We start from the raw sequence: 24,733 nt of genomic DNA on the forward strand, positions 1-24,733 counted from the left end.
GTCTCTCACACACACACACACACACACACACACACACACACACACACACACACACACACACACACACACACACACACACACATACATATATATATGTATAAATAGGAAACTGAACTAGCATAATCTACTTGAGAGAAATTTCAGTTCATGCTTTAAATGTATTTAGATGATTTTCCTCAAGGCCAGAAAAGGCACTGCATATAGAGAATGAATATTCACTCTCCAAATCTCGACTGTGACTGCAGCGGCAGTAGGAAACATGCTTGGTTCATTCTTCACATCTGTTGATGTGTGGCTACCTTCACCATATCTCTCTTTTATGAGGTGATGCTTGGGGTGCTGAATATGAAATGACCAATTATGCTCCATTTCTACAGAAGAGTGTTGCTACGCCTGTGCAGCACAGTCCAGGGAGTTCTGCCACTCTCAGATGTGAGTTTCACAGTAAGTCTTGTTCTGGAGTTTAGATGGTTTTTACTGAAGTGCCTCGCCATCCTGGTTGTAATGCAGCTGATGATTATCTATCCATTCTACCATTTAGTCTTTATTTTTCTGTAATTACTTGGAGTAATGTGTGTGCCCACAGTTGATTTGGCCTCATGATCACCTTTCTTTTTATTATCATTTTTAGAATATTTTCTCATCTAAGAGATGATTTTTATTCATTTTTGTGTAAGGGCATGCTTTTTTATTCATATATATATATATATATATATATATATATAATACAAGTATCCGTGCGATATGGCTATGAGTGTGATATTGCATTTACACAACAGTTTGACGGTACGAGCGTGTAAATAAATAAGAAACAACAACGGAGTGTCTTTAAAAACCCTCTTTTGTGAGTAACTACTTTCCTTTCTGCCATGGATTCAGATCTCAAGTTGTCAGTTTAACAGTTGAGTCCAAGCCTCAAGCGTTACTAATTTTAAAACGTCACTTCAGAACTGGTAACGAAAGAACGTTGAGTTGCTTCATTGAAACTCATTGTAATATGTAGAGTATTATGAGAGAGAAAGATCGCCTGAGCGAGTGTATTACCTGCATCTAGCTGATATTCTTCAGGTCAATCTTATATTTATAATCACAAAATGAATTTGAATGTCCGCTGAGGAAAGCAATATCTTTTGTCTTTGTCCTTTTAACATCAGACTGTCATCACTCCCATGACAGTGCTAGTCAATGCATTTGTCAGTTGCGTCTCGTAAGATGTTTTTTGAAGTAAAAACAATTTCACTCATAAAGACATTCTTTGCCACCATCTCATGGCATATTAATGTAACTTTCACTGAAGTCGAACAAGTAATAGATTAATAAAACCAAAGATTTCCTGTTTTATATACCCAAAACCAATTATACCAAAGACTATAGAATAACACAAGACATGAAACTCATATTGTTTTGAATGGGAGAAAGTGCAACGCGCAATATGGCGGAATAAGTCCTGCCTTCTTAATAAGAGCCAATCACCGATTGGTAAAATCATTGCATCACTGCAGCGGTCGTTAGAAGCTCCGGTTTCTATAGAAACAGTCAGACGCGCGCACCCGAAATGAGGCACAAGAGACGCGCATTTAGGACTGCGCATGAGCTTGATCCAGCCTGAAAAATACGGATTTTGTCATGATTCGAGCATTTAGAAACAAAATTTATGAGACAGTTGTTGTCAGATTTCATTGGTGATTTCAAATATAAAATTTAATCGAAAGCTTGGCAAACAGCTTTGGAGAATTTGAAGTTTACCCATTCAAAGAGGTAGGAGCTGCAGTTGAATGCCTGAGAGGTGTTTCAAAGATGGCCGCCGAGTTAAATGACTTTTCTTAAAGGGACTTTGATTATACTGCATGTTTAAACACTAGTATCAACATAAGAGCCAGAGGCACATTCCCAAAGGACTGGCCGAGATGAAGCTGTTCTCTGCAGGTACATGAGCACTAAACTGTCGCTGACGGCCTGGAGCTTCTATCTCCAAAAGCATCTAAACAAATTTTCAAAAAGGTGCTATGTTTACATATAAATCACAAATCTGAGGTCTAAACAACTATATTCTTGCCTAAAAAAACTCTTAAAACTACATTCTGTTACAAAAGAACAGTAGTATCTCTAAAAATACAGTGGGTTTGCTCATCCGCCATGACACATTTCAAACTCATGCTGATGTAAACAAAACTGTAACACGGTTAGTAGATGTGGGAAGAAGGAGGCGGGAACCGGCGAACGTTGAACCAAACTTTAATATAAAATAAACAAAGAACAAAACGAAAGTAATGCCGGCAGACCCTCGCGGACGTCTGCCGGCCACACAAACATAATAAAACGTAAAATAAAGTCCAGGCCTGGTCCTCTCTCGTGCTTCACTGTAGTCGCTCCTCCTTTTATGCTCCCGGAGCTCCTCCGTGAGGGACTCAAGGCCGGTGCGCCTCCTAGGTGAAGCTCATTAACATTCGCGCCACCGGCCTCGCGCCGTTCCCTCACGGCTCTCGCCCGCCCTGGTCGCCACAAAAACGATCTTACTCACGTTGACTGACAGATCTGAAGCGTGCGCACAAAGATGCCGCGATCCCGATATACACATATAGGCTACACAGAATTACAATATTTAAAACAATATGTCTTGGCAAGTATTCACGCAAATATTATCTGTTATGTCTTAAGTGAACGTTTGGTTAACTGCTGGGGAAAAACATCTGATGTATAATATTATATTAGATCTGTGTGGTACAGTAGGTCTCACATAGACAATATTTCATTAATGTTAATCAAACAATTGTGGAATCATGGTAAAAATAAATTATTTATTTATTTTTTTTTTTTTCCCCTATACATATGGGATTTGACTTGGTTTGTGGCAAATTTGGTGGGAATACCAGGGATTTTAAGGTATGGTTACTAGGTGATTTTGTTTTGGAACCTTCAGAAAACTTTAACTCGATTTTTCTAAAAATTGACTTTGCTGACCCTTTTGAATTCAAACAGGTGTAGCTCAGTCACTTTTTGTCAGATTCCAACAAATCATACATCATTTTGAAGGTTTTTAATAGAGAATGTGAGAATAACAATGACTCATTTTTGAAAATCATTCCGACTCATTATGCCAGCACGGGTCACATATACATTACTAATATATTCATTATGAATTCTATGTGTATCCATCATCTTCTTTCCAAGCCAAAGGAAGCAGAAGCCTTTGCGAATGAGAGGAGATTACAAGGGGTTTTGTGTGTTTTTTTTGTGGGAGGTCGACCTTTAAGGCCGAGCGGTGTAATGATCTCCTACACCTTGTCTGTGACTGCAGTTGCTGTAGAGAGTATAATTGAGCTGTAGATATAAAAGGAAGATCATTAAAACTACTATCTTTCTTTCTCACTCTCACCTTTGGTTCCATCTCCATTGTTTTTCTTTCTGTCTACTATTACCTTCCTACTGTCCTGAGACCTTTGGCTGAAAACAGCTCATTTTTGGCTGTTATTTATATTTTCAGTCTAGGCCTTCCCTAGAAAATTGACACACACACACACACACACACACACACACACACACACACACACACACACACACACACACACACACACACACACAATCATAAAATCTTAACCCTCTGGAGTCTGAGGCTGTTTTGGGGCCCTGGAGAAGTTTTGACATGCCCTGACTTTTTTCAGTTGTTCATAAACATATTAATGGAAAAAGTGTCATTACACTGTATTCAGCACAAACTAGGCTACCATAATATGTGAGGAACATGTATGTACATTTTTGTTTTTTTTTGAAGGAATAACGTTTATGCGTGGTTATTAAAAAAAAAAAAAACTTAAGTCACTGAAATAAGGCCACAAAACTAATGTTATATATGTGTTCACAAGTCTTCTGGGTATTGGAGGTTGTAGACTAGAGTTTTTGCTTCAAAAATATGTAAAAATTATCCTGCCTACTTGTTCATATAAAACAATATATTAATTTTAATTTTGTAAGACACTTTTTGTCAAGAAACACAGTATGCATGGAGGCGTGAATCTTCATGAATAATGCTGTGATTCACACCTGAGAAGACAAAAGATCCGCATAATGACCTGCATAATGAGCTCTTTCAGTCAGGTAGGCTATGTGAAAAAAACCCTCTGTGATCATGCTGATAACAGGATTAATATCCACTCTGTGTACTCAAAATGTGTCTTTGACTCTCATTTATATAGTTAATTATATTTTAAATAAACTTCAAACTAATTATATATTTCTTTTGTCATTGCATTCTTTCTTAGTTGACTCAGTCACATTCCTGACTGAAAGGCTCATTATGCGGCTCATTAGGGGCAGGGTCTTAATCTCCTCAGGTGTGAATCACAGCATTATTCATGAAGATTCACGCCTCTTCGAATACAGCCTGTGTAAACAAAGTTTCTTAGAAATTTAAAATCAATACAAAGTTTTATGTGTGCGAATAGGCAGGATAATTTCCACATCATTTTGAAGCAAGAACTCTAGACTAAAATATACAGTTCCCAAAAGTCTTGTGTAAAAATGTTTTGTATGTATTTTGAGGCCTTATTTCAGTGACTTATTTTTTTTTTTTTTTTTTTCAAAAACCATGCATATACGTAATTCTCTCAAAAATACAAACATACATACTTGTTGCTCAACTGCTATATCCGTTCCCAATGTGACAATATATGTTTATGATATACATGAGCATATATATATATATATATATATATATATATATATATATATATATATATATATATATATATATATATATATATATATATAGCGCATATGTTTATGATATAAATGATGTATAATTTGAGATGTATTCAGCAGTTGTGTATATTTTAGTAGGCAGTAATATGTGATGAATATTTACAGTGTCTCGGGCACAAGACTAAGCACTCAAATGTACTTAAAGGTGCAATGTGTAAAATTTGGGAGGATCTATTGACAGTAATGCAATATAATATACATAACTGTATTTTCAGTGGTGTATAAAGACCTTACATAATGAACAGTTATGTTTTTATTACCTTAAAATGAGCAATTTTTATGTCCCGCGGGTCCCCTTACATGGTAAGTTGCCATTATGCACCGGCATGTTTCTACAGCAGCCCTAAATGGACAAACTGCTCTGCAGAGCACGTTTAGTCACAATGTTGTTCTTCTTCTAAGTCGTTCATGTTTTTAGAGGCAGCTTACATCGTTACTACATTGAATACGCACAAAGAACAAGTAGTAGTAGTAATCGTCTGGTTTATTAGAAGCAGAAACCGTTCTTTGTTAGAAGAAGAAACCTCATTGCTTGACTGGCTAACATACCCTCTGCTGTCTCAGACGACGACATCTCTGTCTTCTGTTGGGCAGATGGCCATCATTGCTTCTCTATTTTGCTTCGAAGGGGAGGGGGTGAGTGCCGATGGTTGCAGTTCACAACCTCACCACTAGATGCAGCTAAAATTTACACACTGCACTTTTAAGAGAATTAAATATCAGTCAGTTTTATTTTGAAATAATTTCCCATTCTCTTTTTGGCAAATTTGATGATGTTTGGCCACCCAATACTGAAAAAGCATGGAGACCACATAGAATTTATAATGAAAAAATTTGTTTAAATAAATAAATAAATAAATACATCATGCCCCCCCCCCCTTTTTTTTTTTTTTTTACAATAAAATAACAGTTATATAATTTTTTTTAAATTTAAATTCATTTTTCGATTTTCAAATTGCAATTCTGCATCCTTTTTGGTACCTCAAGTTCAATAATAAACAGAGTTTTAATTGAAAAGGTATTCACATATCCAAAAAAGCCAACAACTGATTCGTAATATCTGTTAAATGATTTGATGAATGAAAAATGTTTTGATATCTTTTTGTCATGAGATAATATGTATGAATTGGACAAAAGGACTATCAAGAGTTTGAAAAAGTAGGCTCAAGACAATTCAAAATGGCATGGTTATAGACAGATATGGAACACCACGGCAGTAGATTCACGCAAACTCAAGGATTCAGAGGAAAAAAAGAGAATTTTTATTACCCAAGAGAATATCAACACAAGTCTGGTGTATCTGAAATACTTTTAGAGAAGAAAAAAAAAGATTATTGATACAAAAATAGTTAAAAAAAGAAAAAAAACAAAACAAAAACAAACAAACAAACAAAAAAACAACAACAAAAAAAACAACAACAACAACAATATTTTCCATAACCATGAGTGGATATTTGATTTTGATTTTTTTCTTTGATTTTTTATTCCTTTGGCAGGTAACCGTGTAATAAACGTGATAATGTGCAGTGGGCCGATGATTCAAGACCCTATCCATATACTTAGCGCTTTGGCTTTAGTATGAGTTTGTGTCAAGTATCGCAGGAATAGATGCCGACACTCTTTGATGTTGAATGTTTGAAACACTGTCCAGATCCCCTCCTGATACATTCATCCAGCCCAGTACAGCGAAACCTCTCAGATCACAGCATAAAAGCTCAAACCAAAAAAAAAAAAAAAAAACAACAACATTTTTTATCCCTCTTTTTGGATTTCCACTCATCCTTATCCATCTACCCACTCAGCCCTCTCTCTCTCTCAATCTTGACTTTTTGTTGCTTCTTTTCAAAGGCGGTCACAGCAATTCTCAAGCGCAAAATCCCCATTAAGCTTCAAAGCTCAGTTTACTCCTCCCTCTTCAACATGCGCATATATGTGTGCATATGTGTGATAGAGCACTTTACTGGAAGGTGTTCAGCTCATAAGCATGTAACTAGGTAAACACACACTCACGTAAGCAGCGAATGTTATCTTTAGCAATCTCGTAATTACTGATTAATGGGTCAATTTAAGATTTAATTTTACCTCAAGGCTCTTTCATACGTTTGAGTTAAAAATTTGTCTTAAAGGGTTAATCCATACAAAAATGAAAATTCTGTCATCATTTACTCACCATCATGTCTTTCCAAAATGTACTTTCCAAAATGTTCTTTCATTCTTCCATGAAACATCAAAAAAGATATTTTGGTAACACTTTACAATAAGGTTCATTAGTTAACATTAGTTAACTACATTAGTTAACATGAACTAATAATGAACTGCACTTCTGCAGCATTTATTAATATTTGTTAATGTTAATTTCAACATTTACTAATACATTATTAAAATCTTGTTAACATTAGTTAATGCACTGTGAACTAACAGGAACAAACAATGAACAACTGTATTTCATTAACTAACGTTAACGAAGATTAGTAAATACAGTAACAAATGTATTGCTCATAGTTAGTTCATGTTAGTTAACACATTAACTAATTAACCTTATTGTAAAGTGTTACCGATGTTTTTTAAAAAGGTGTTTCTTTGTCCATACAACATAATGTTTGTCTGGAATGTGTGTGTGTGTGTGTGTGTGTGTTTATACAAGTTTGGAAGGACATGAGGGACAAGAAGGACATGAGAATTGTACAACCCAAATTCCAGAAATGTTGGGACATTTTTTAAATTTGAATAGAATGAAAACTAAAAGATTTTAAAATCACATGAGCCAATATTTTATTCACAAAAGAACATAGATTACAAAACAAATGTTTAAATTGAGAAATTTTACAATTTTATTTACAAAATGAGCTCATTTCAAATTTGATGCCTGCTACAGGTTTCAAATTAGTTGGGAAGGGGGCATGTTTACCATGGTGTAGCATCTCCTCTTTTTTTCAAAACAGTGTGAAGACGTCTGGGCATCGAGGTTATGAGTTTCTGGAGTTTTGGTGTTGAAATTTGGTCCCATTCTTGCCTGATATAGGTTTCCAACTGCTGAAGAGTTTGCGGTCGTCTTTGATGTATTTTTCTCTACAGGTGAAAGATCTGGACTGCAGGCTAATTCAGCACCCGGACTCTTCTACGACGAAGCCATGCTGTTGTAATAGCTGCATTGTCCTGCTGAAATACACAAGGCCCTGATATAGACGTCGTCTGGAGGGGAGCATTTGTTGCTCTAAAACCTTTATATACCTTTCAGCATTCATAGTGCCTACCCAAAACATGCAAGTTGCCCACACCGTATGCACTTATGCACCCTCATACCATCAGAGATGCTGGCTTTTGAATTGAACGCTGATAACACGTTGGAAGGTGTCCCTCCTCTTTAGCCCGGAAGACATGGCATCCGTGATTTCTAAAAGAATGTCAGCTTTGGACTCGTCTGACCATAGAACATTTTTCCACTTTAAAACAGTCCATTTTAAATGAGCCTTGGCCCACAGGACACAACGGCGCTTCTGGACCATGTTCACATATGGCTGCCTTTTTGCATGATAGAGCTTTAGTTGGCATCTGCAGATGGCACAGCGGATTGTGTTTACCGACAGTGGTTTCTAGAAGTATTCCTGGGCTCATTTAGTAATGTCATTGAACTGTCCCTTTAAAGTGGATGTTTGTGTGCAATTTCTGCACAACTACCGTTACCAAACAAGTAACAATAATGACAGGTTTACTCAATACTGTCTGCCATTGGTTGAGCAAAGGTTTGATGGAGTTGCAGAGCCACAGTGTTTACATTTTTATTTATTTTTTTTTGAGAGGAATCAGCCTATAAATGGATTACTTACACTTGTCTCTGCATATTAAGCTGGGATAGAAGAAAATGACACACTTCAGCTCTAACTCTGATCCATGTGAGCGTGAAGTATGTGTGAGATCCAGATCCTGTATACTTCATTCTAATGTGATTCTTTAGGAAACAGCTGTACAGAGTGTAAGACCATTACTCATACTCTCAATGTTACTATATCCACCCAAATACAAATTTCTCCATCTCTATTCCTCGTTTTTCATCTTATTGTGCCTGTTCCCTGTTCTCATCTCTGAATTTCCCTCTTCCCCCCACTTTTCTCCCTGCTATTATTGATATGAATTATAAATGTATTCCTTAACTATCTTTCTGTCTGATCTTTCTGCAAGTGCAACAATTCTCATTAATGATTAATCTCAAAGTTTTATGCACACAACACATACATGAGCAGTACTCAAACCACACACAAACAATTGTACATGCACCAACTTTACCTAAGAGCCAATTAAATGAATTCAGCTCATAAGCCAATTAAATGCATGAAGCATCAGCTGAAGATCACGTCAAATCCTACAAAGACTGATGGAAATGAAGATGAGAGGCAGAGACAAATTTCCAAATAATGATTGTTACATTTAAGACTAACTGAATGTTAACATGACAGAACATGTTTTTCACCAGTGATTGAATGAGAGTTGATAAACGACTGAGCATGTCAGTGAATCAGTGAATAACTGGAGACACTTATTTAATGAACCAATTAGCTATTTACGTTGCAGAGCTTACGTGTTTACATCCGAACACAATACTGAGCCGGCATTCTGACGTAGAACCTGGAAGTGCTGCAACGTAAATAGCATAGCAGAACAACAGGGGAGAGACAAATTTGTTGAATAAAATTGATATTTTTGTTTTGTTTTTGCACATGAAAAGTATTCTCATCGCTTTGTAATATTAAGGTTGAACCACTTCAGTCATGTTGACTATGTTAACAATGTTTTTACTACTTTTCTGGACCTTCAATGTGGAAATTTCGTTGCTTTCAATGGAGGATAAAAAAACCTCTCAAATTACATTAAAAACATCTAAATTTGTCTTCCGAAGATGAATGAAGGTCTTACGGGTGTGGAACGACATGAGGCTGAGTAATTAATGACAGAAATTTCATTTTTGGGTGAACTAATCCTTTAAGTTCTGTATCAATTATGACCAATTAAGACCTTAAATGGTTTAGCCCCTGAGTATTTAACCAATCTTCTATTACCCTACAATCAATCACACTCTTTTAGGTCACAAATGTCTGGGCTTCTGGTTGTACCTAGGATATCTATTTCCACCAAAGAAGGGGGAGCATTTTCACATTTGGCTCCCAACTCTGGAATAGCCTTCCTGATCATGTTATGGGCCCAGACTCACTCTCCCAGTTGAAATCTAACCTTGTACTCTGGTTATATCAGATGAAATGCACGATTATCTTTGGTTAATGTTATGAACAGCACCTATGCTAATTATTTTCATTATTTGCCCATCCCAATGTATATAGAGAGTACCCCAACTCCAGTTTGCATCCAGCCTCTTATGAAGACTTCAGATGCCTCAGCACCTGTGAAGAGATGACCCCAACCCCTGTGAGGACTTCAGATGATGCGAACTATGGATCAGCATGCATCAGTGCAAAATGTTTCTATACATCCTAATCATTTGTTAACATATTAATTACTTCATGGGCTCATTGTTTCTAACTTAAATTAATACACTGTTTAAATTAATACATTGTTAGCTAACTGGGTGATTTGTGAAAATACATAACTTGGACACAGTTACCTTTGATAGCAGATCACTCTAAATTGTAATGTTGACATGCATTTTCTGTAAAGCTGCTTTGAAACTATATGTATTGTGAAAATCACTATACAAATAAATGCCAATTGAACTGAATTGAATTGACAGCGCCTGACCACGTCATGCTTTCATTGTATTGAAAAGTGCAGCAGGAACAAATTTATCCTTTTGGGTTCTGTAGAAGAAAGTAATTCAAACAGGTTTGGAACAAGTGAGTAAAGACAGAACGTGAGCGCTCCAGAGTGGGCATGTTTTAGCCCCGGAGCAGATTCAGAGCATTGGTGTTCTCATTGGCTCCAAGATCGCTCTGATACTGCTCCATCACGAACATAAAATATAAGCAATAAGTGGAAAACCTGGAGTGCAGCTGGAATGGAGTGATTAGAGAGCACTTTGAGTGAGAGAGAGAGAACTGCTTTTGTCCCGTTTGGCTCAAATATTCTGGAAAATGATGACAGAATTTTCATTTCTGGGGAAACTAGCCCTTTAAGCTCAAGTGATTCTACTGATCTATTTCATGTGAATGTTATTCTACAGTTCATTTTCTCAGCACAGATAAGCACTTCAAGCACAGATAAGGCTCCCTAACTTTACATGAGTCTGTGTTATTGTTATACACTGCAGTCTGATCTTAATCTATCTCCAAAGTTCACTCATGTGTTCATAAAGTGTCTCCAGATAGTAGTGAAAGGCAGATAATGGACAAAAGAGATTATTAGATGCAAAGATGGAAAACAAGCCAGGAGGAATAGAATGAAAATGAAAAAGTAAAGACACTGAGAAGGTGTGAGGCACATCAGAAGACCATCTGGCTTTGATTTAAAGTATCCTGAATGGCCTCCCTTCAAAGATCCACTTTACCAAACTCTCTTTCCTTTATCTTGCTATTCCTCTTCCACTCTAGCACTCATCTTCTTGTCCTTGCAATCATGCTTCAACCACAACATCATCTTGAAGAAAAAAAAAAGGCTGCAAACAAACAAAGTCACATCAAAACCAAATAAGAAATGGCTCAAAACGAGAGACGCTACAGAAAGACAAGCTTTCAGCAAGGAAACCTTTTCAAGTATATTAGACTGCTACTTCAGCATATCCCTCTCTTTCACATTCTGCCATCTTTACTCTCTCCATATCTCCTCTCCTGGAGTAGAGAAGCATTGTCTTCAAATTTGCACTTTTGTGGGTACATCTAAAGAAGACTTCAGCAACTTTCATTTGTACAGAAAACCCTAAAGGCACACTTGATCAGATCACATCAGATGTGGCACATAGGCAAAGTGAATTTCTGCTCAAAATGTGATGATTTATTATGTAATACTTTCATGCTTTCAAGGTGAAGTGTCTCTTTTTTCAGTGTTAAAACACTTTCTCCTATCCCAGTGCAATGTGCAGAGACAACTACTATAAAGAATATCTATAAAGATATTTGTAATATTATCTCATAATTTTGGCAGCAGGTATATTAGCCTGCTGTCACTTTAAGACCTGATGCACAGATCCATTATACTGTTACATATGCGTTTTCTTTCTCAACTGTTTAAGTTCACGTAAAACATAACTGACTATGTTTACATAAGTACTTGCCAAGACCAGTATTTTGACATTATTTTATGTGTATTTGACTGTTTAAGTGCAATAAGCAAAAAAAATAAATAAATAAACAAATACCACCTCAATTTAGTACTGAGAGGCAGATTTATGTGCACGCACTTTGGGTAAGAGCACAAAATCTGCGGGAATGAGTAGAATTATGAGTAGAATCCTATGCCGAAATTAAAGCCCTATAACACCAACAATATTCATCTGGAGCAAATGAAATGAGTGAGTGAGGGAAGTCAGGTTTGTGGTTCAACTTGCTGTTGAAGAGATCATGTGAGAGCAAGAAAGCACAGCTGGTATCACGTATTGCGTTTTTTTTTTTTTTTTTTTTTTTTTTTTAAACTACATTGCACTTAGTTTATTATTTCAGATGCCTTTTTAAAAGACTACAATTGAAAAATGTATATATTATATATAAAATTCAACACACCAAAGTGGCTAGTAGGAGTGACTCAGTTACACACCACTGCTGAAATCCACCCGCATTTAGCTGGTGTTAATGTCATACAAATCATTATCGCATGACATAAGCTGATTGGATTCATTGATAAGATTCATTGTCTGCTGTAAGCTGGTCCTGCAGTGCACTCTGAAACCTTACACCTCCCCCAGCTCCACCTGCCTAGATATGTTATGGGATTTATGGTATATCTATTCATGCAGCAGCAACGCATGTACACTCTAAAAAATGCTGGGTTAAAAACAACCCAAGTTGGGTTGAAAATGGACAAACCCAGCAATTGGGTTGTTTTAACCCAGCGGTAGGGTTAAATGTTTGCCCAACCTGCTGGGTAGTTTTATTTAACTCAACTATTGATTAAAAATTACTGTATTGCTTAATTAAAATTAACCCAAAGTATGTTGGAAATTAACATTTATTAATGTTCAATGAATAATTATTAAACAATAAACATTTATTAAATTTATATTAATAAAATATTAAAGCTTATTAATAAACATTCACCTTTTGTCTATTATTGTTGCCTCTAATTGCATCTGGCTTTTAATTTCCCAACTATTTTGGGTTCATTTTAAGCTAGCCATATAGCAATTTTTAAACAATAGTTGGTTTAAATAAAACTACCCAGCAGGTTGGGCAAACATTTAACCCAACCGCTGGGTTTATCCATTTTCAACCCAACTTGGGTTGTTTTTAACCCAGCATTTTTTAGAGTGTACAGAAAAATATACAGTGACAATGCTTTTGGTCACAATATACAACATAATGTCTTCTATGATATGTGTGTTTAAAAGTTTGCAGATTATTTTTAAGTACTTTATTACTGTAAACTTTTTATATAGTTTTAACTTTTTTTTTTTTTTATCAAGGCACTGCTTTGTCATATTTTTTTTAGGAATGCACAATTGTATCTATAATTCAGATTCATTCTCTTCATCCAAAAGTATTATTCTAAAGGTTGTAAAAATATTCAGTAGAGTACTCTGTTCCTTAGATATCACAAACTAAATTTGCATACTATTGTCATTCATTCAGCTTAATTAATGCTGATGACATAACAAACAGTATATGTATTTCAACACTCTACATAATAAAATCAAATCTTTTTTGTTTTGAGCTGTGTGCAGTGACCGTTAAAGCTCTGGGCTCACTTCATTGCATGGAGGTGGTTTTCAGCTTTGGCATCGACAGGTCTTTCTCTTTCTCTCCCAAAATGCGAAAAACACTGCAACCAGTGCATCTTCTTATAAAAGACATGCTTGTTGGTGACAGTTGCTATGGGCACTACCAAATCACATGTCATTTACAGTTACCATCTCTCCCACTGCATTGCTCTTTTGCACCACCCTGTACACTCCCGCACCCCTCCTCTTCTCCTCCTTATGTCCATTCACTCCCCTCTTCATGCACACAACATTTGTTCCGACACTTTTCAGGTCAGTATAATCCGGTGTTAAGACATCTCGTTTACAAAGCTAATGACTGTTGGAAGAGATTCCACTGGTGAAATACTGCAGGCAGAAGAATATATCCTGGCTAATTGGATGGTGTCTGATCATATGGTGAAACTAGTTCTGCTCTGCTATTACAGTATTACTACTGTAAAATGTTTATGATGACAAAAGAGACTTATGGGAATCTGAAATATGGCCATTTTGGGCATATAGATAAACCAGAATTACAGAGTCAGTCACATAAACATAAATAAAACACAAATTAAAAGTGCTTCAGTATATATATATATATATATATATATATATATATATATATATACACACACACTATATTGTCAAAAGTATTGGGACACCCCTCCAATTAATTGAATTCAGGTGTTCCAATCACTTCCATGGCCACAGGTGTATAAAATCAAGCACCTAGGCATGCAGACTGCTTCTACAAACATTTGTAAAAGAATGGGTCGCTCTCAGGAGCTCATTGAATTCAAACGTGGTACCGTGATAGGTTGCCACCTGTGCAATAAGTCCATTCGTGAAATTTCCTCACAACTAAATATTCCACGGTCAACTGTTAGTGGTATCATAACAAGTGGAAGCAATTGGGAACAACAGCAACTCAGTGGTAGGCCATGTAAAATCACAGAGAGGGGTCAGCGCATGCTGAGGCGCACAGTGTCAATAGCTACAGACCTCCAAACTTTGTGTGGCCTTCAGATTAACTCAAGAACAGTGCGTAGAGAGCTTCATGGAATGGGTTTCCATGGCCGAGCAGCTGCATCCAAGCCTTATATCACCAAGTGCAGTGCAAAGAGTCGGATGCAGTGGTGTAAAGCACGGCGCCAGTGGACTCTAGAGCAGTGGAGACGTGTTCTCTGGAGTGACGAATCACACTTCTCTGTCTGGCAATCTGATGGATGAGTCTGGGTTTGGCAGTTGCCAGGAGAACGGTTCTTTCCTGACTGCATTGTATCAAGTGTAAAGTTTGGTGGAGGGGGGATTATGGTGTGGGGTTGTTTGTCAGGGGTTGGGCTTGGCCCCTTAGTTCCAGTGAAAGGATCTCTTAATGCTTCAGCATATCAAGACATTTTGGACAATTTCATGCTCCCAACTTTGTGGGAACAGTCTGGGGATGGCCCCTTCCAGTTCCAACATGACTGCGCACCAGTGCACAAAGCAAGGTCCATAAAGTTTGGTATGAAGAAACTTGACTGGCCTGCACAGAGTCCTGACCTCAACCCGATAGAACACCTTTGGGATGAATTAGAGCGGAGACTGTGAGCCAGGCCTTCTCGCCAACATCAATACCTGACCTCACAAATGCGCTTCTAGAAGAATGGTCAAAAATTCCCATAAACACACTCCTAAACCTTGTGGAAAGCCTTCCCAGAAGAGTTGAAGCTGTTATTGCTGCAAAGGGTGGGCCAACTCCATATTAAACCCTACAGATTAAGAATGGGATGTCATTAAAGTTCATGTGCACATAAAGGCAGGCGTCCCAAAACTTTTGGCAATATAGTGTATGTATATATATATATATATATATATATATATATATATATATATATATATATATATATATATATATATATGTGACCAGTCACGGAAAGTAGGGACACAAGTCGGTTTTGGGGCATTTTGAGTTATTCACAGATTCTGAAAGTGCAGTCTCCAAGCTTTCCAACGATGTGTGACACATGGAAATCTGATAATATTTGGAGAAGTTGTGGCCATTTGAAGGTAGGCAATCAAGAAAGCTCAAGAGGGAGAAAAACCCCTTTAAAGTTTGTGCAGTTCTCACCTGTTCTCACCTGCTGGGAGTGACAATAGGGCTCATTTACATCTCATTTAGATAAGCCATACCCCCTGTAAAGCTGCATGGACCGCATACTATTAATAATAAAGGTTAATGTGCATTGTAAATGTCAGTAATTTATTTTTTTTTACTTTTATAAAAATGATTTAGAGGCTGAAATATGTGACTTTTTGTCAAAACTCTATTTGAACTTGTGCATTGTAGATAACATGTTGCAAGACACTCCTTTAAAATCTGCCCATCATTTTTAATGTTATTATTTTAATGTTTATGTAAAGAAAAAGTACATATTGATGCTAATTTTATTTTTTATTTGCTGGTTTTCCACATAAAACTTGGTGAATTGACTTTTTGAACAGGATTCTGTGATAACCGTGATCATTTTGGTCACTAATCATGAAATGAAATGTTCTCACCTGAGAAGCCTGTTAAAGAAGAATAGGCAATCCAGGAAATAACTGGACTAACAGAGGCCAGAGATCGCTAACTATGGCTATTCAAAACACTTTTCAAGACAATAAATACACGATTGAGGCGATGAATGCATGTATTGACTGAATTTGCGTCTGAATAGCGCTGGCTCCGTGGGCGTGGCCGCATTAGCGGATAATGAGCTGAATCACGGACTTCTGACATGGCTCTCTTTTCATACAGATTACATAAACACAGAAGGTTTGTTTTCGATTTGACTTACACATTTTAAAACTTGACATTTCAACGTTTTTTCAGACATAAGTATAATTTTTTTATGATTAGTATTCACTAAGTTACAGTTCATTTTCTGAGAACTATCAGATTGGACTTCGTTCAGAGGGAGATGAGAGATCACGCATCATGTTAGTTTTCTTTATTTTTCAAAAAGCACAACATTTTGTTTTTACTCTGAGTGTACAAAAATAAAAGAAGACATTCTATAGTTTCAATTGATATATATTACTTATGTCTCTATGACAAAATATGATGGAGTATTTTTTGTCTGTTTTGCTGCAATGTGAAAAAAAACCTGCAAAACGTGCCGGCGCGTTACCCGACTCCAGAGAGGTAATGTCTTATTATGCCGCTTTCATCGTCGCTCAGATCGTCTTCAGAATCAGTGAGCGCTTGTTCATAAGCATCCGGCTTGTCGAAGAAGTACTTCAAAACATTTTCGGTGTAACGGCCACGGTTCTTCATTGAATTTTGATATCAGCTAGAGCCGGCCAGAGCGCTGCATAATAAGTAGCCACGCTTCCCAATATGGAAATACACACAGACAATGACACGCCCCTACTGCGTGCTAGAATCTCCGAAAAACAAGCCGATTTCGACCTCAAAATGTACGCTTTTAAATATACCAATACTGCTATCTCAAACACGGAAAGGCTTCTTCATGATCTCAACTAACAGATTCTGCAAAAAAACGAAAATCACCAATTTTGAAAAAAAATGCTTCTTTCTCATTTTGCTCGAGAGTTGTGCTGCCGACTTGTGTCCCTGGATTCCGTGACGGGTCACATATATATATATATATATATATATATATATATATATATATATATATATATATATATATAAAGTAGTAAATAGCACTTGTGGCGCTTCATAAAATTGAGATTAAACCACTGCAGTCACATGGAGCACTTTAATGATGTCTTTCCTACCTTTCTGGGTCTTGAAAGTACAGTAGTTGCGTTGGATTTCGGATGTGGATTTCATTGGATTACGTTGGATTTCATTTGTGTTCCGAAGATGAACTAAGGTCTTACAGATGTGGAACGACACGAGGGTGAGTAATTAATTTAATTAATGACAGAATTTTAATTTTTTGCGTAAACTAACCCTTTAAGAAACATCCCAGAGACCTGATTGGCATGCAATAGTGTACTAGTGCAAGTAATAAGAGTACTAATCTTGATCATTTCAAGAGATTTATGACACTGAAATATGACTGAGATTTCAGGCTATGGTGCAAAATGCTGTGGGGCATTTGATAAACAGGCATTAACAACAACAGTGACCAATAAATTCACCATTAAGTCCTTGTTTTAAATAATATCAACAAGCTGAGAGCAACTCAAAGAAGCTCAAATCCTGTTCCACATAATACAATTTAAAAATGTTCTGATTGGCTTTAATTGTGTGACCTTAAAAAGTATCTTTGGATTTGGCATGGACAGACAAAACTCTATTGATGTACCTTATTTTCTGTTCTCCAGGCCTGATTATTAGTCAACATTCTTTAAAAAAAAAAGTCCCTTTCCTTTGAAATATCTGTATGCGCTTGACTACTGTTGGTTGAGATGGTGTCAGATCACTATAAAAAGGTGCCTTTATGTCTTAGGAACCTCTGATCCCTTGAGCTTCTGTGGATTTTTGAAACCGCGACACTGTCAAAGGCCTCATCTGATACAAAAGAAGTAGTAGTCTTTAGAAGTCAGGGAGCCTCAAAGCCTAAATGTGTTCTCGGTTGACACAGGTAAACATAAAATCAGATTGTATTCAACATAAAAAACATGAGATAAAACAAAACATTTGTGAAAGGGTGAAATCTCTTTTCCAACATTTCAACGTATAGCAACCATACCTTAACATTTGACCAAGAAGGTGTTGCAATTCCTGGAGAAAGCCATTTGTTAGCATTCCCATTCAGACATGACTACTTTTGAATGGTCGTCAATGAAAATAAAATGTGTATATGTATGTGTATTTATAGCATGAAAAGCAGGTGATAACAAGCCAACCTGTGACTCTTAGGTGTGCTATTAAAGCAGATAACACCTAAAGGATCAGTATTGCACCTACCTTAACACCACGAACTCTGAACTCGGTTAGTGCTCTGTGCATTTTGGTTGCAGCGGTGGGGAGGTCTTTGCCACTGGCTATAACTTTAACCAGCAGTGAGTCATAGTGAGGGGAGATGATGGCCCCCTGAAATGCAGACGCACTGTCCAGACGAATACCCATACCCTCTCCACTGCGAAACACCTGTTGAATGGAGAGAAAGAGAGACAATGGAATAAATCATGAGAAATACTGCTAGAATGAGGATATGAATGTAAGAATAACAATACAGTTATAGAGCACAGTGTTGACACATGCATAGCGGAAAGCATTTTGAATAGGTCAGGCCGAAAATGACAATGAGAAATAATAACAACACTCTCCACTGTCTAGTTTTTGCAAATACATTAAACCGCCACAACTTCAGCACATCCTAGGCTTTTTGAATAAAAGTGGGCATGACTGCAGTATTTTGTTAAAATTTTGTGTTGATATGACATCATTAGGCAATGAATAAATAAATAAGTATATGAGACAAAGTAAATATCACAACAATGGCTTTATTTTACTGCAGCCAAACACAACAGAGAGCAGCACTACAAGCATTTCAGGCTTCATCAGGTGTCGGTTTTGATTCTTTGTTTGTTTTTGTCTTCTAGTGTTATATTATCAATCTTCTAGTAGATAATATCATCTGCAATGCATCATAGATTTTTTTAGGTTTTGAAAGAAGTCTCTTATGCTCACCAAGGCTGCATTTAAGTATCAAAAATACAGTAAAAACATTAATATTGTGAAATATTATTACAATTTAAAAATAACTGTTTTTAATATATTTTAAAATGTAATTTAGTCCTGTGATGGCAAATCTGACTACATTACTCTAGTCTTCAATGACACATGATGAATCATTGTAAAATTATTTTTCTTCGGGATTCTTTGATTACAGTTTTTTTTTTCAACTGCTTACACACATTTTCAAAACTTCGCCTCTTTTTTTCACACAAATCCAAGAATTGCACAGACAAAATGCAAAATGCCCCACATCACTTGCAAAATGAACCACTGCATTCAAAATATCACAAAGACATCTCAAAAGCAAACATTTGTCTTATGTTGCAAACACCTTTGCCATAATATTCTATTTTTAGATATATCATATATAGTTATTCAAAACCTAAAGCTCTTCTTTCATGAGTTCCTTATGTACATTTCTGTACAAGATTGAAAGTAATTGGTAGAGAGATGAAATCTAACTATTTATTTTTTTACTGTAAGCATTTGTGGTTGTTAATACAGTATTACACAGTACAAAAGAAAAGAAATACATGGTAGTTGGACAGAAACTATGGTTGTGGTCGAAAAAGGAAATCAAGATACTTCCTTTTAGATTTTGTGTGTTACATAGAGAAATAAATATATATTTTATGCTTCAAATAAAGCAACAACCCAATGTTTTTCTTTTCTTCTAAATTCCCTTTTGCAATGCAGTCTATAATATTTAGGTATGTTTTATTTATAAAAACACGCAAAACAATTTTCTCTTCATTCACCTCACAGGTAACTGTCATAATCAAGCCAGTCTAGTGGTAAGCAAGATTAGTTTTCCCTCAGTTAAACCACACCTTCAGTATATGACACATAGCAGCTGTATCTATTAGGTGTGTTTAACTTTGACTACGCTTTGCATTACTGATCAGCAAGATTTGCCACTCATGGGAGGAGTTGATAATGGAGCCATCAAGTTGGACACTTACTGCTTTCTTTAGTGGTGCTCACATAGTGTTTACTTTCTTTATTGAAGACTCGGAGGATTAGATATAATAATAATAATAATTTTCAAATAAACATAAGTTTGAATTTTACATGTAGCAACTAGAAAGACTGTTCAGTGAAAAGATTATGTGCTGCTTAACATAGTGCTGTATGCACAAGAAGATAGTTTATTATGAGCTTATATTTTTTTAAATACCAATAAAATGTGGTCTATTTTTTGTCATTTTTATTTCCATAAACATGATACAATATAACATTTATATTACATGACTTCTATCATGTTTCAGTCTGTATTATGTTGTCGCCACTGAGTCTGGTCAATTGTGAAATAGGCTCTACGGCCTTACCACACACCAGGATATAAACCGCCTCAGCTTCAATTAAAGAAACACTTTAATAAAGCTTTAATGTTTTCATTTTTAATTTCAAGGGTATGTTCTTTGGTGCCATGCGCTGTGCTTTGCAGAGCGTTGTGAGTCTCAGCGTGCCTGCATTATTTATACCCTAATCAGCCTGCTGTGGCACATATTAGCACAAAATAATCTCATTACATAACCAACTATGCCAGTTCTTGCTGAGGTCATTCTCTCCTCATATAAAGTGCTCTTATCAGACAAACATTTGTGAACAAAAAAAAAAAAAAAAAAAAAAACAAGAAACAAAAATGTCACAAAAACTGAAATGTCAAAGAATGCAGGAATGGTTATTAGAACACTGCTTTTAATTTAACAGACATGTCTGATGTCTTTTTTTTTTTTTTTTTGTTAGTTACTTGTATCAGTTTTCACTGGAACCTAGATGGAAAAATAATAGGTAATTATGTTAATTTTAGTTCACTTTTAAAATAAAAAGCTCTAATGTATGGAAGGATTCAATTATCTATGTCTGTCAAAATGAACATAATACATTAATGCAAGCATTACATTAACTCTGTTTAATAGTTATTATTTTTTTTAACACAATTAGCACATTTATCTAATTTGACATTAGACTATTTCACTCATTTTTGTGTAATTATTCAACACTGGTGAGAACCTTTGGAAGAGCACCGACACAGGTGTCTTGCTAAAACACACACATTTACTTAACTATCTAAATGGGGACTTCTATTGTTTTTTATATGAAGCTAGTTATAAATACCTAACCCTAATATAAACATTTCTGCATTTTTACAATATAACAAAATTCAAAACAAAGCCTTTATTTACGTTTTTATACTGTTTTTAATGACCTTTTGAGGGATTTTGTCAGGTTTACAAATATTTCAGGTTACAAACATTTTTGTCTCCTGAATATGTTTAAGTAGATACACACGCACACACGCACACACACACATACATCTATCTTTATGAGGACATTCTCTTACCCTAAACCTACCCTTAATGTAATTATAACTTTATCCCTAAAACCAAGTCTTGACCCTCAAACAGGCCATTGAAGGGGTCTCAGAGAGTAAGGACTGGCCAAAATGTCCTCACTTTACTTACTTTGTCCGCACTTCACTGGTCTAAAATTCAAACTGGTCCTCACAAAGATAGCTGTACAAGTGCAAAGAGTTCTTGTTAATCATTGATGGACAAAAGGGGGTATTTTTGTTTGAAAATTCCAAATAAATAGATTATGATCCACAAATAAATGTAAAGAGATTCACAAAAAATAATCGTATGCACAAATGAATCGAATGAGATCCACAAATATATCTATTCGGAGTTTCACAAAAAATGTATTAAAATCACAAATGTATAAAATGAGATTAGCTAATAAAAAACATATTCACAACTATGTTTATGTCACAAGCACAACACATTTGTGGATTTCTTCCTGCGCATTTGTGAATCACCTCATGCATTTATGGATTCTGAAACAATTCTAGCGTCACAACTGCAGACAAATCCACAAATAGGCTGACTCCACCTACCGACTACTCAAGCCAATTAGATAACGGCCACATTGCGCTGACCAATTGCAACACACTCTCGCTACAACCAATCATGTTTTGCTTCACAATCGTGGGCAGTCATGTTCATTATGTCTATGGTCACGTTGACTTAGAAAGGAAGTAAAGGGTTCTTAAACAATGGTAGAGTAAAAGATGTTTAAAATTTAGATTTCCTTAGACCAGTGGTTCCCAAACCTGTCCTGGAGGACCCCCAGCCCTGCACATTTTGTATGTCTCCCTATTTCTGACACACCCATTTCAGGTTTTGCTGTCTCTACTAATGAGCACATGAGATGAATCAGGTGTGAGAGATGAGGGAGACATACAAAATATGCAGGGCTGGGGGTCCTCCAGGACAGGTTTGGGAACCACTGCGTTAGACCATTATTGTGTGTTATGGAAGCAAACTATTATATTTTATGCACCATTTAAAAATGCCAGAGAAACAGTATCTTTTTGATGTACTGTTATGGGAACAACGGTATACTGGATAGACGCGTTATGGAAGCATCACGTTATTCAAGATAGAACAGAAAGCCTTAATAATTAGCGATTAACTTAACTAACTGGATTTAACCTGGTGATAAACATGTGAGTTTGCAAAACAGATGAAACTGTCATCACATAAGAACAGCATTTCCCAGTTTATCAATCAAACATAGATGGATATGAGCAGCAAACCAGCTATTAAACATTAGGCCCATAAGTAATATTTTAAGCATTAGTTAAATGTTTTAACGTTACCATTGTTTGTAGAGAAGATATAGCCTTTTTAAATGTGTGACAGGTTGTTGAATTACAGATTATGCATTTCATTTAAAAGTAAAATGTCCAGCAGTCAAACACTTGATCATATAAATAATATCTCAAATGAATCAGACTTTGATAGAATTTGATTGTAAAAGTTGTTTACAGCATCCAAAATGAATACAAAAATATATATTTTAAGCATTGCAACCTCTTTATTTGCATTATCCAAAACCATAGTACATGCTGCAGTGATGCTGAAGCTCGTACTGTTACATCACTGATGGTCATTCAGGCTCATATTTGGTAATACAAGTGTGTATTATACAATATTATATTGTGCAAGTGTGGAACGGTTTACTGCCACTGACTCATCATGTTGCACCACGCCGCTTGTAGACAGTATCACTAGTTGCATGTACATGGACCCTAATAATGTAATCCGTTTGTTTATAATGATTATAATGCCTTCTATTTGCTGCATCGCGCCGTGCCTCACCATTGCATTAGGTAGAGAAGGTGTTATAGCTCAGGATCCTTTATCCCAATTCACTGATCCTGAGGCAGTATAAAGAATATACTCCAAAAATCTTTTGTGTAGCGGACCGAATGATGGCCGAAACTTTACTGATGAGTTTCATGAAGTTTTATTGTACATTAGCTACCATGAAATTAGCTACCAGATAATCACCGTCAGAGCTTATGCCTTTTCAGGGGGTGCTTAACAATTTGGTAAACTTTCTATCCATAAGAAAACTCTGATGAACTGTAATAATGTGCACAACATGTTCTATTGTTCATTACTGCCATGATCAGTATCACTCGGTAGACTATAGCCTAATACCCGTCAAAAAAAAAAAGAGTCACCCTTTTTTGTAAGATAATGCAGACCTTATACATAATTACACCCACAAAAATATGTAAAAAAAAAAAAAAAAAATTAGAAGATTAATCACAATAAAATAATACATTTTGTAAATGGGGTGTTTTATATCACACAAACAGCACTTCAGCTCAATTCAAACAAGCACCCATGGTGGGGCTCCTTTCAGGGGTGCAAAATGAGTTTGTTCCCGCCCCGATTGTGAAGCAAAACATGATTGGTTGTAGCGAGAGTATGCTGCGATTGGTCAGCGCAATGTGGCAATTATCTGAATGGCTTGAGTAGTCGGTGGGTGGAGTCAGCCTATTTGTGGATTTGTCTGCAGTCGTGACGCTAGAATTGTTTCAGAATCCACAAATGCGTGAGGTGATTCACAAATGCGCAGGAAGAGATCCACAAATGTATGCAGCGATCCACAAATGCACAGAAAGCAATTCACATAATTTACAGAAAGCAATTCACAAATGAATGCAGGCAGAGTTGTGCTTGTGACATAAAAACATATTTGTGAATATGTTTTTTATTAGCAAATCTCATTTTATATATTAGTGAATTGAATTAATTTTTGTGAAACTCCTAACATATATTTGTGGATCTCATTCTATTCATTTGTGTATACGATTATTTTTTGTGAATCTCTTTACATTTATTTGTGGATCATAATCTATTTATTTGGAATTTTGGAACAAAAATACCCCCATAAAAGATGGGACGTTTCACAAAAATAAAGTCAGTTTCAGTCTGTATATGGCAAAAATTAATTGTCAACAAAAATCAACAACCACGAAAAACACTATTATTCTAAACACTAATGCACATGTGTCCAATCTTTCTCCTGAAGGGCCACTGTCCTGCCATGTTTAGCTCAAACACCTGCCAAGAAGTTTCTAGAGATCCTGATTAGCTGGT

At 36.1% G+C, this 24,733-nt stretch overlaps 1 protein-coding gene across 3 annotated transcripts in view; it reads right to left on the reverse strand.

The window, feature by feature from the left end:
- Positions 1–24,733, reverse strand: part of pcxb (pyruvate carboxylase b) — a 256,057-nt gene that overhangs the window by 107,473 nt on the left and 123,851 nt on the right. For all 3 annotated transcript variants that reach the window (XM_048185986.1, XM_048185985.1, XM_048185987.1), the window contains one exon: positions 18,501–18,683. In XM_048185986.1, coding sequence (XP_048041943.1) covers positions 18,501–18,683 — 183 coding nt within the window. The remainder of the gene's footprint in view (positions 1–18,500; positions 18,684–24,733) is intronic.

The sequence above is a fragment of the Megalobrama amblycephala genome, linkage group LG3, assembly GCF_018812025.1.
Source record: "Megalobrama amblycephala isolate DHTTF-2021 linkage group LG3, ASM1881202v1, whole genome shotgun sequence".
Classification (NCBI taxonomy): domain Eukaryota; kingdom Metazoa; phylum Chordata; class Actinopteri; order Cypriniformes; family Xenocyprididae; genus Megalobrama; species Megalobrama amblycephala.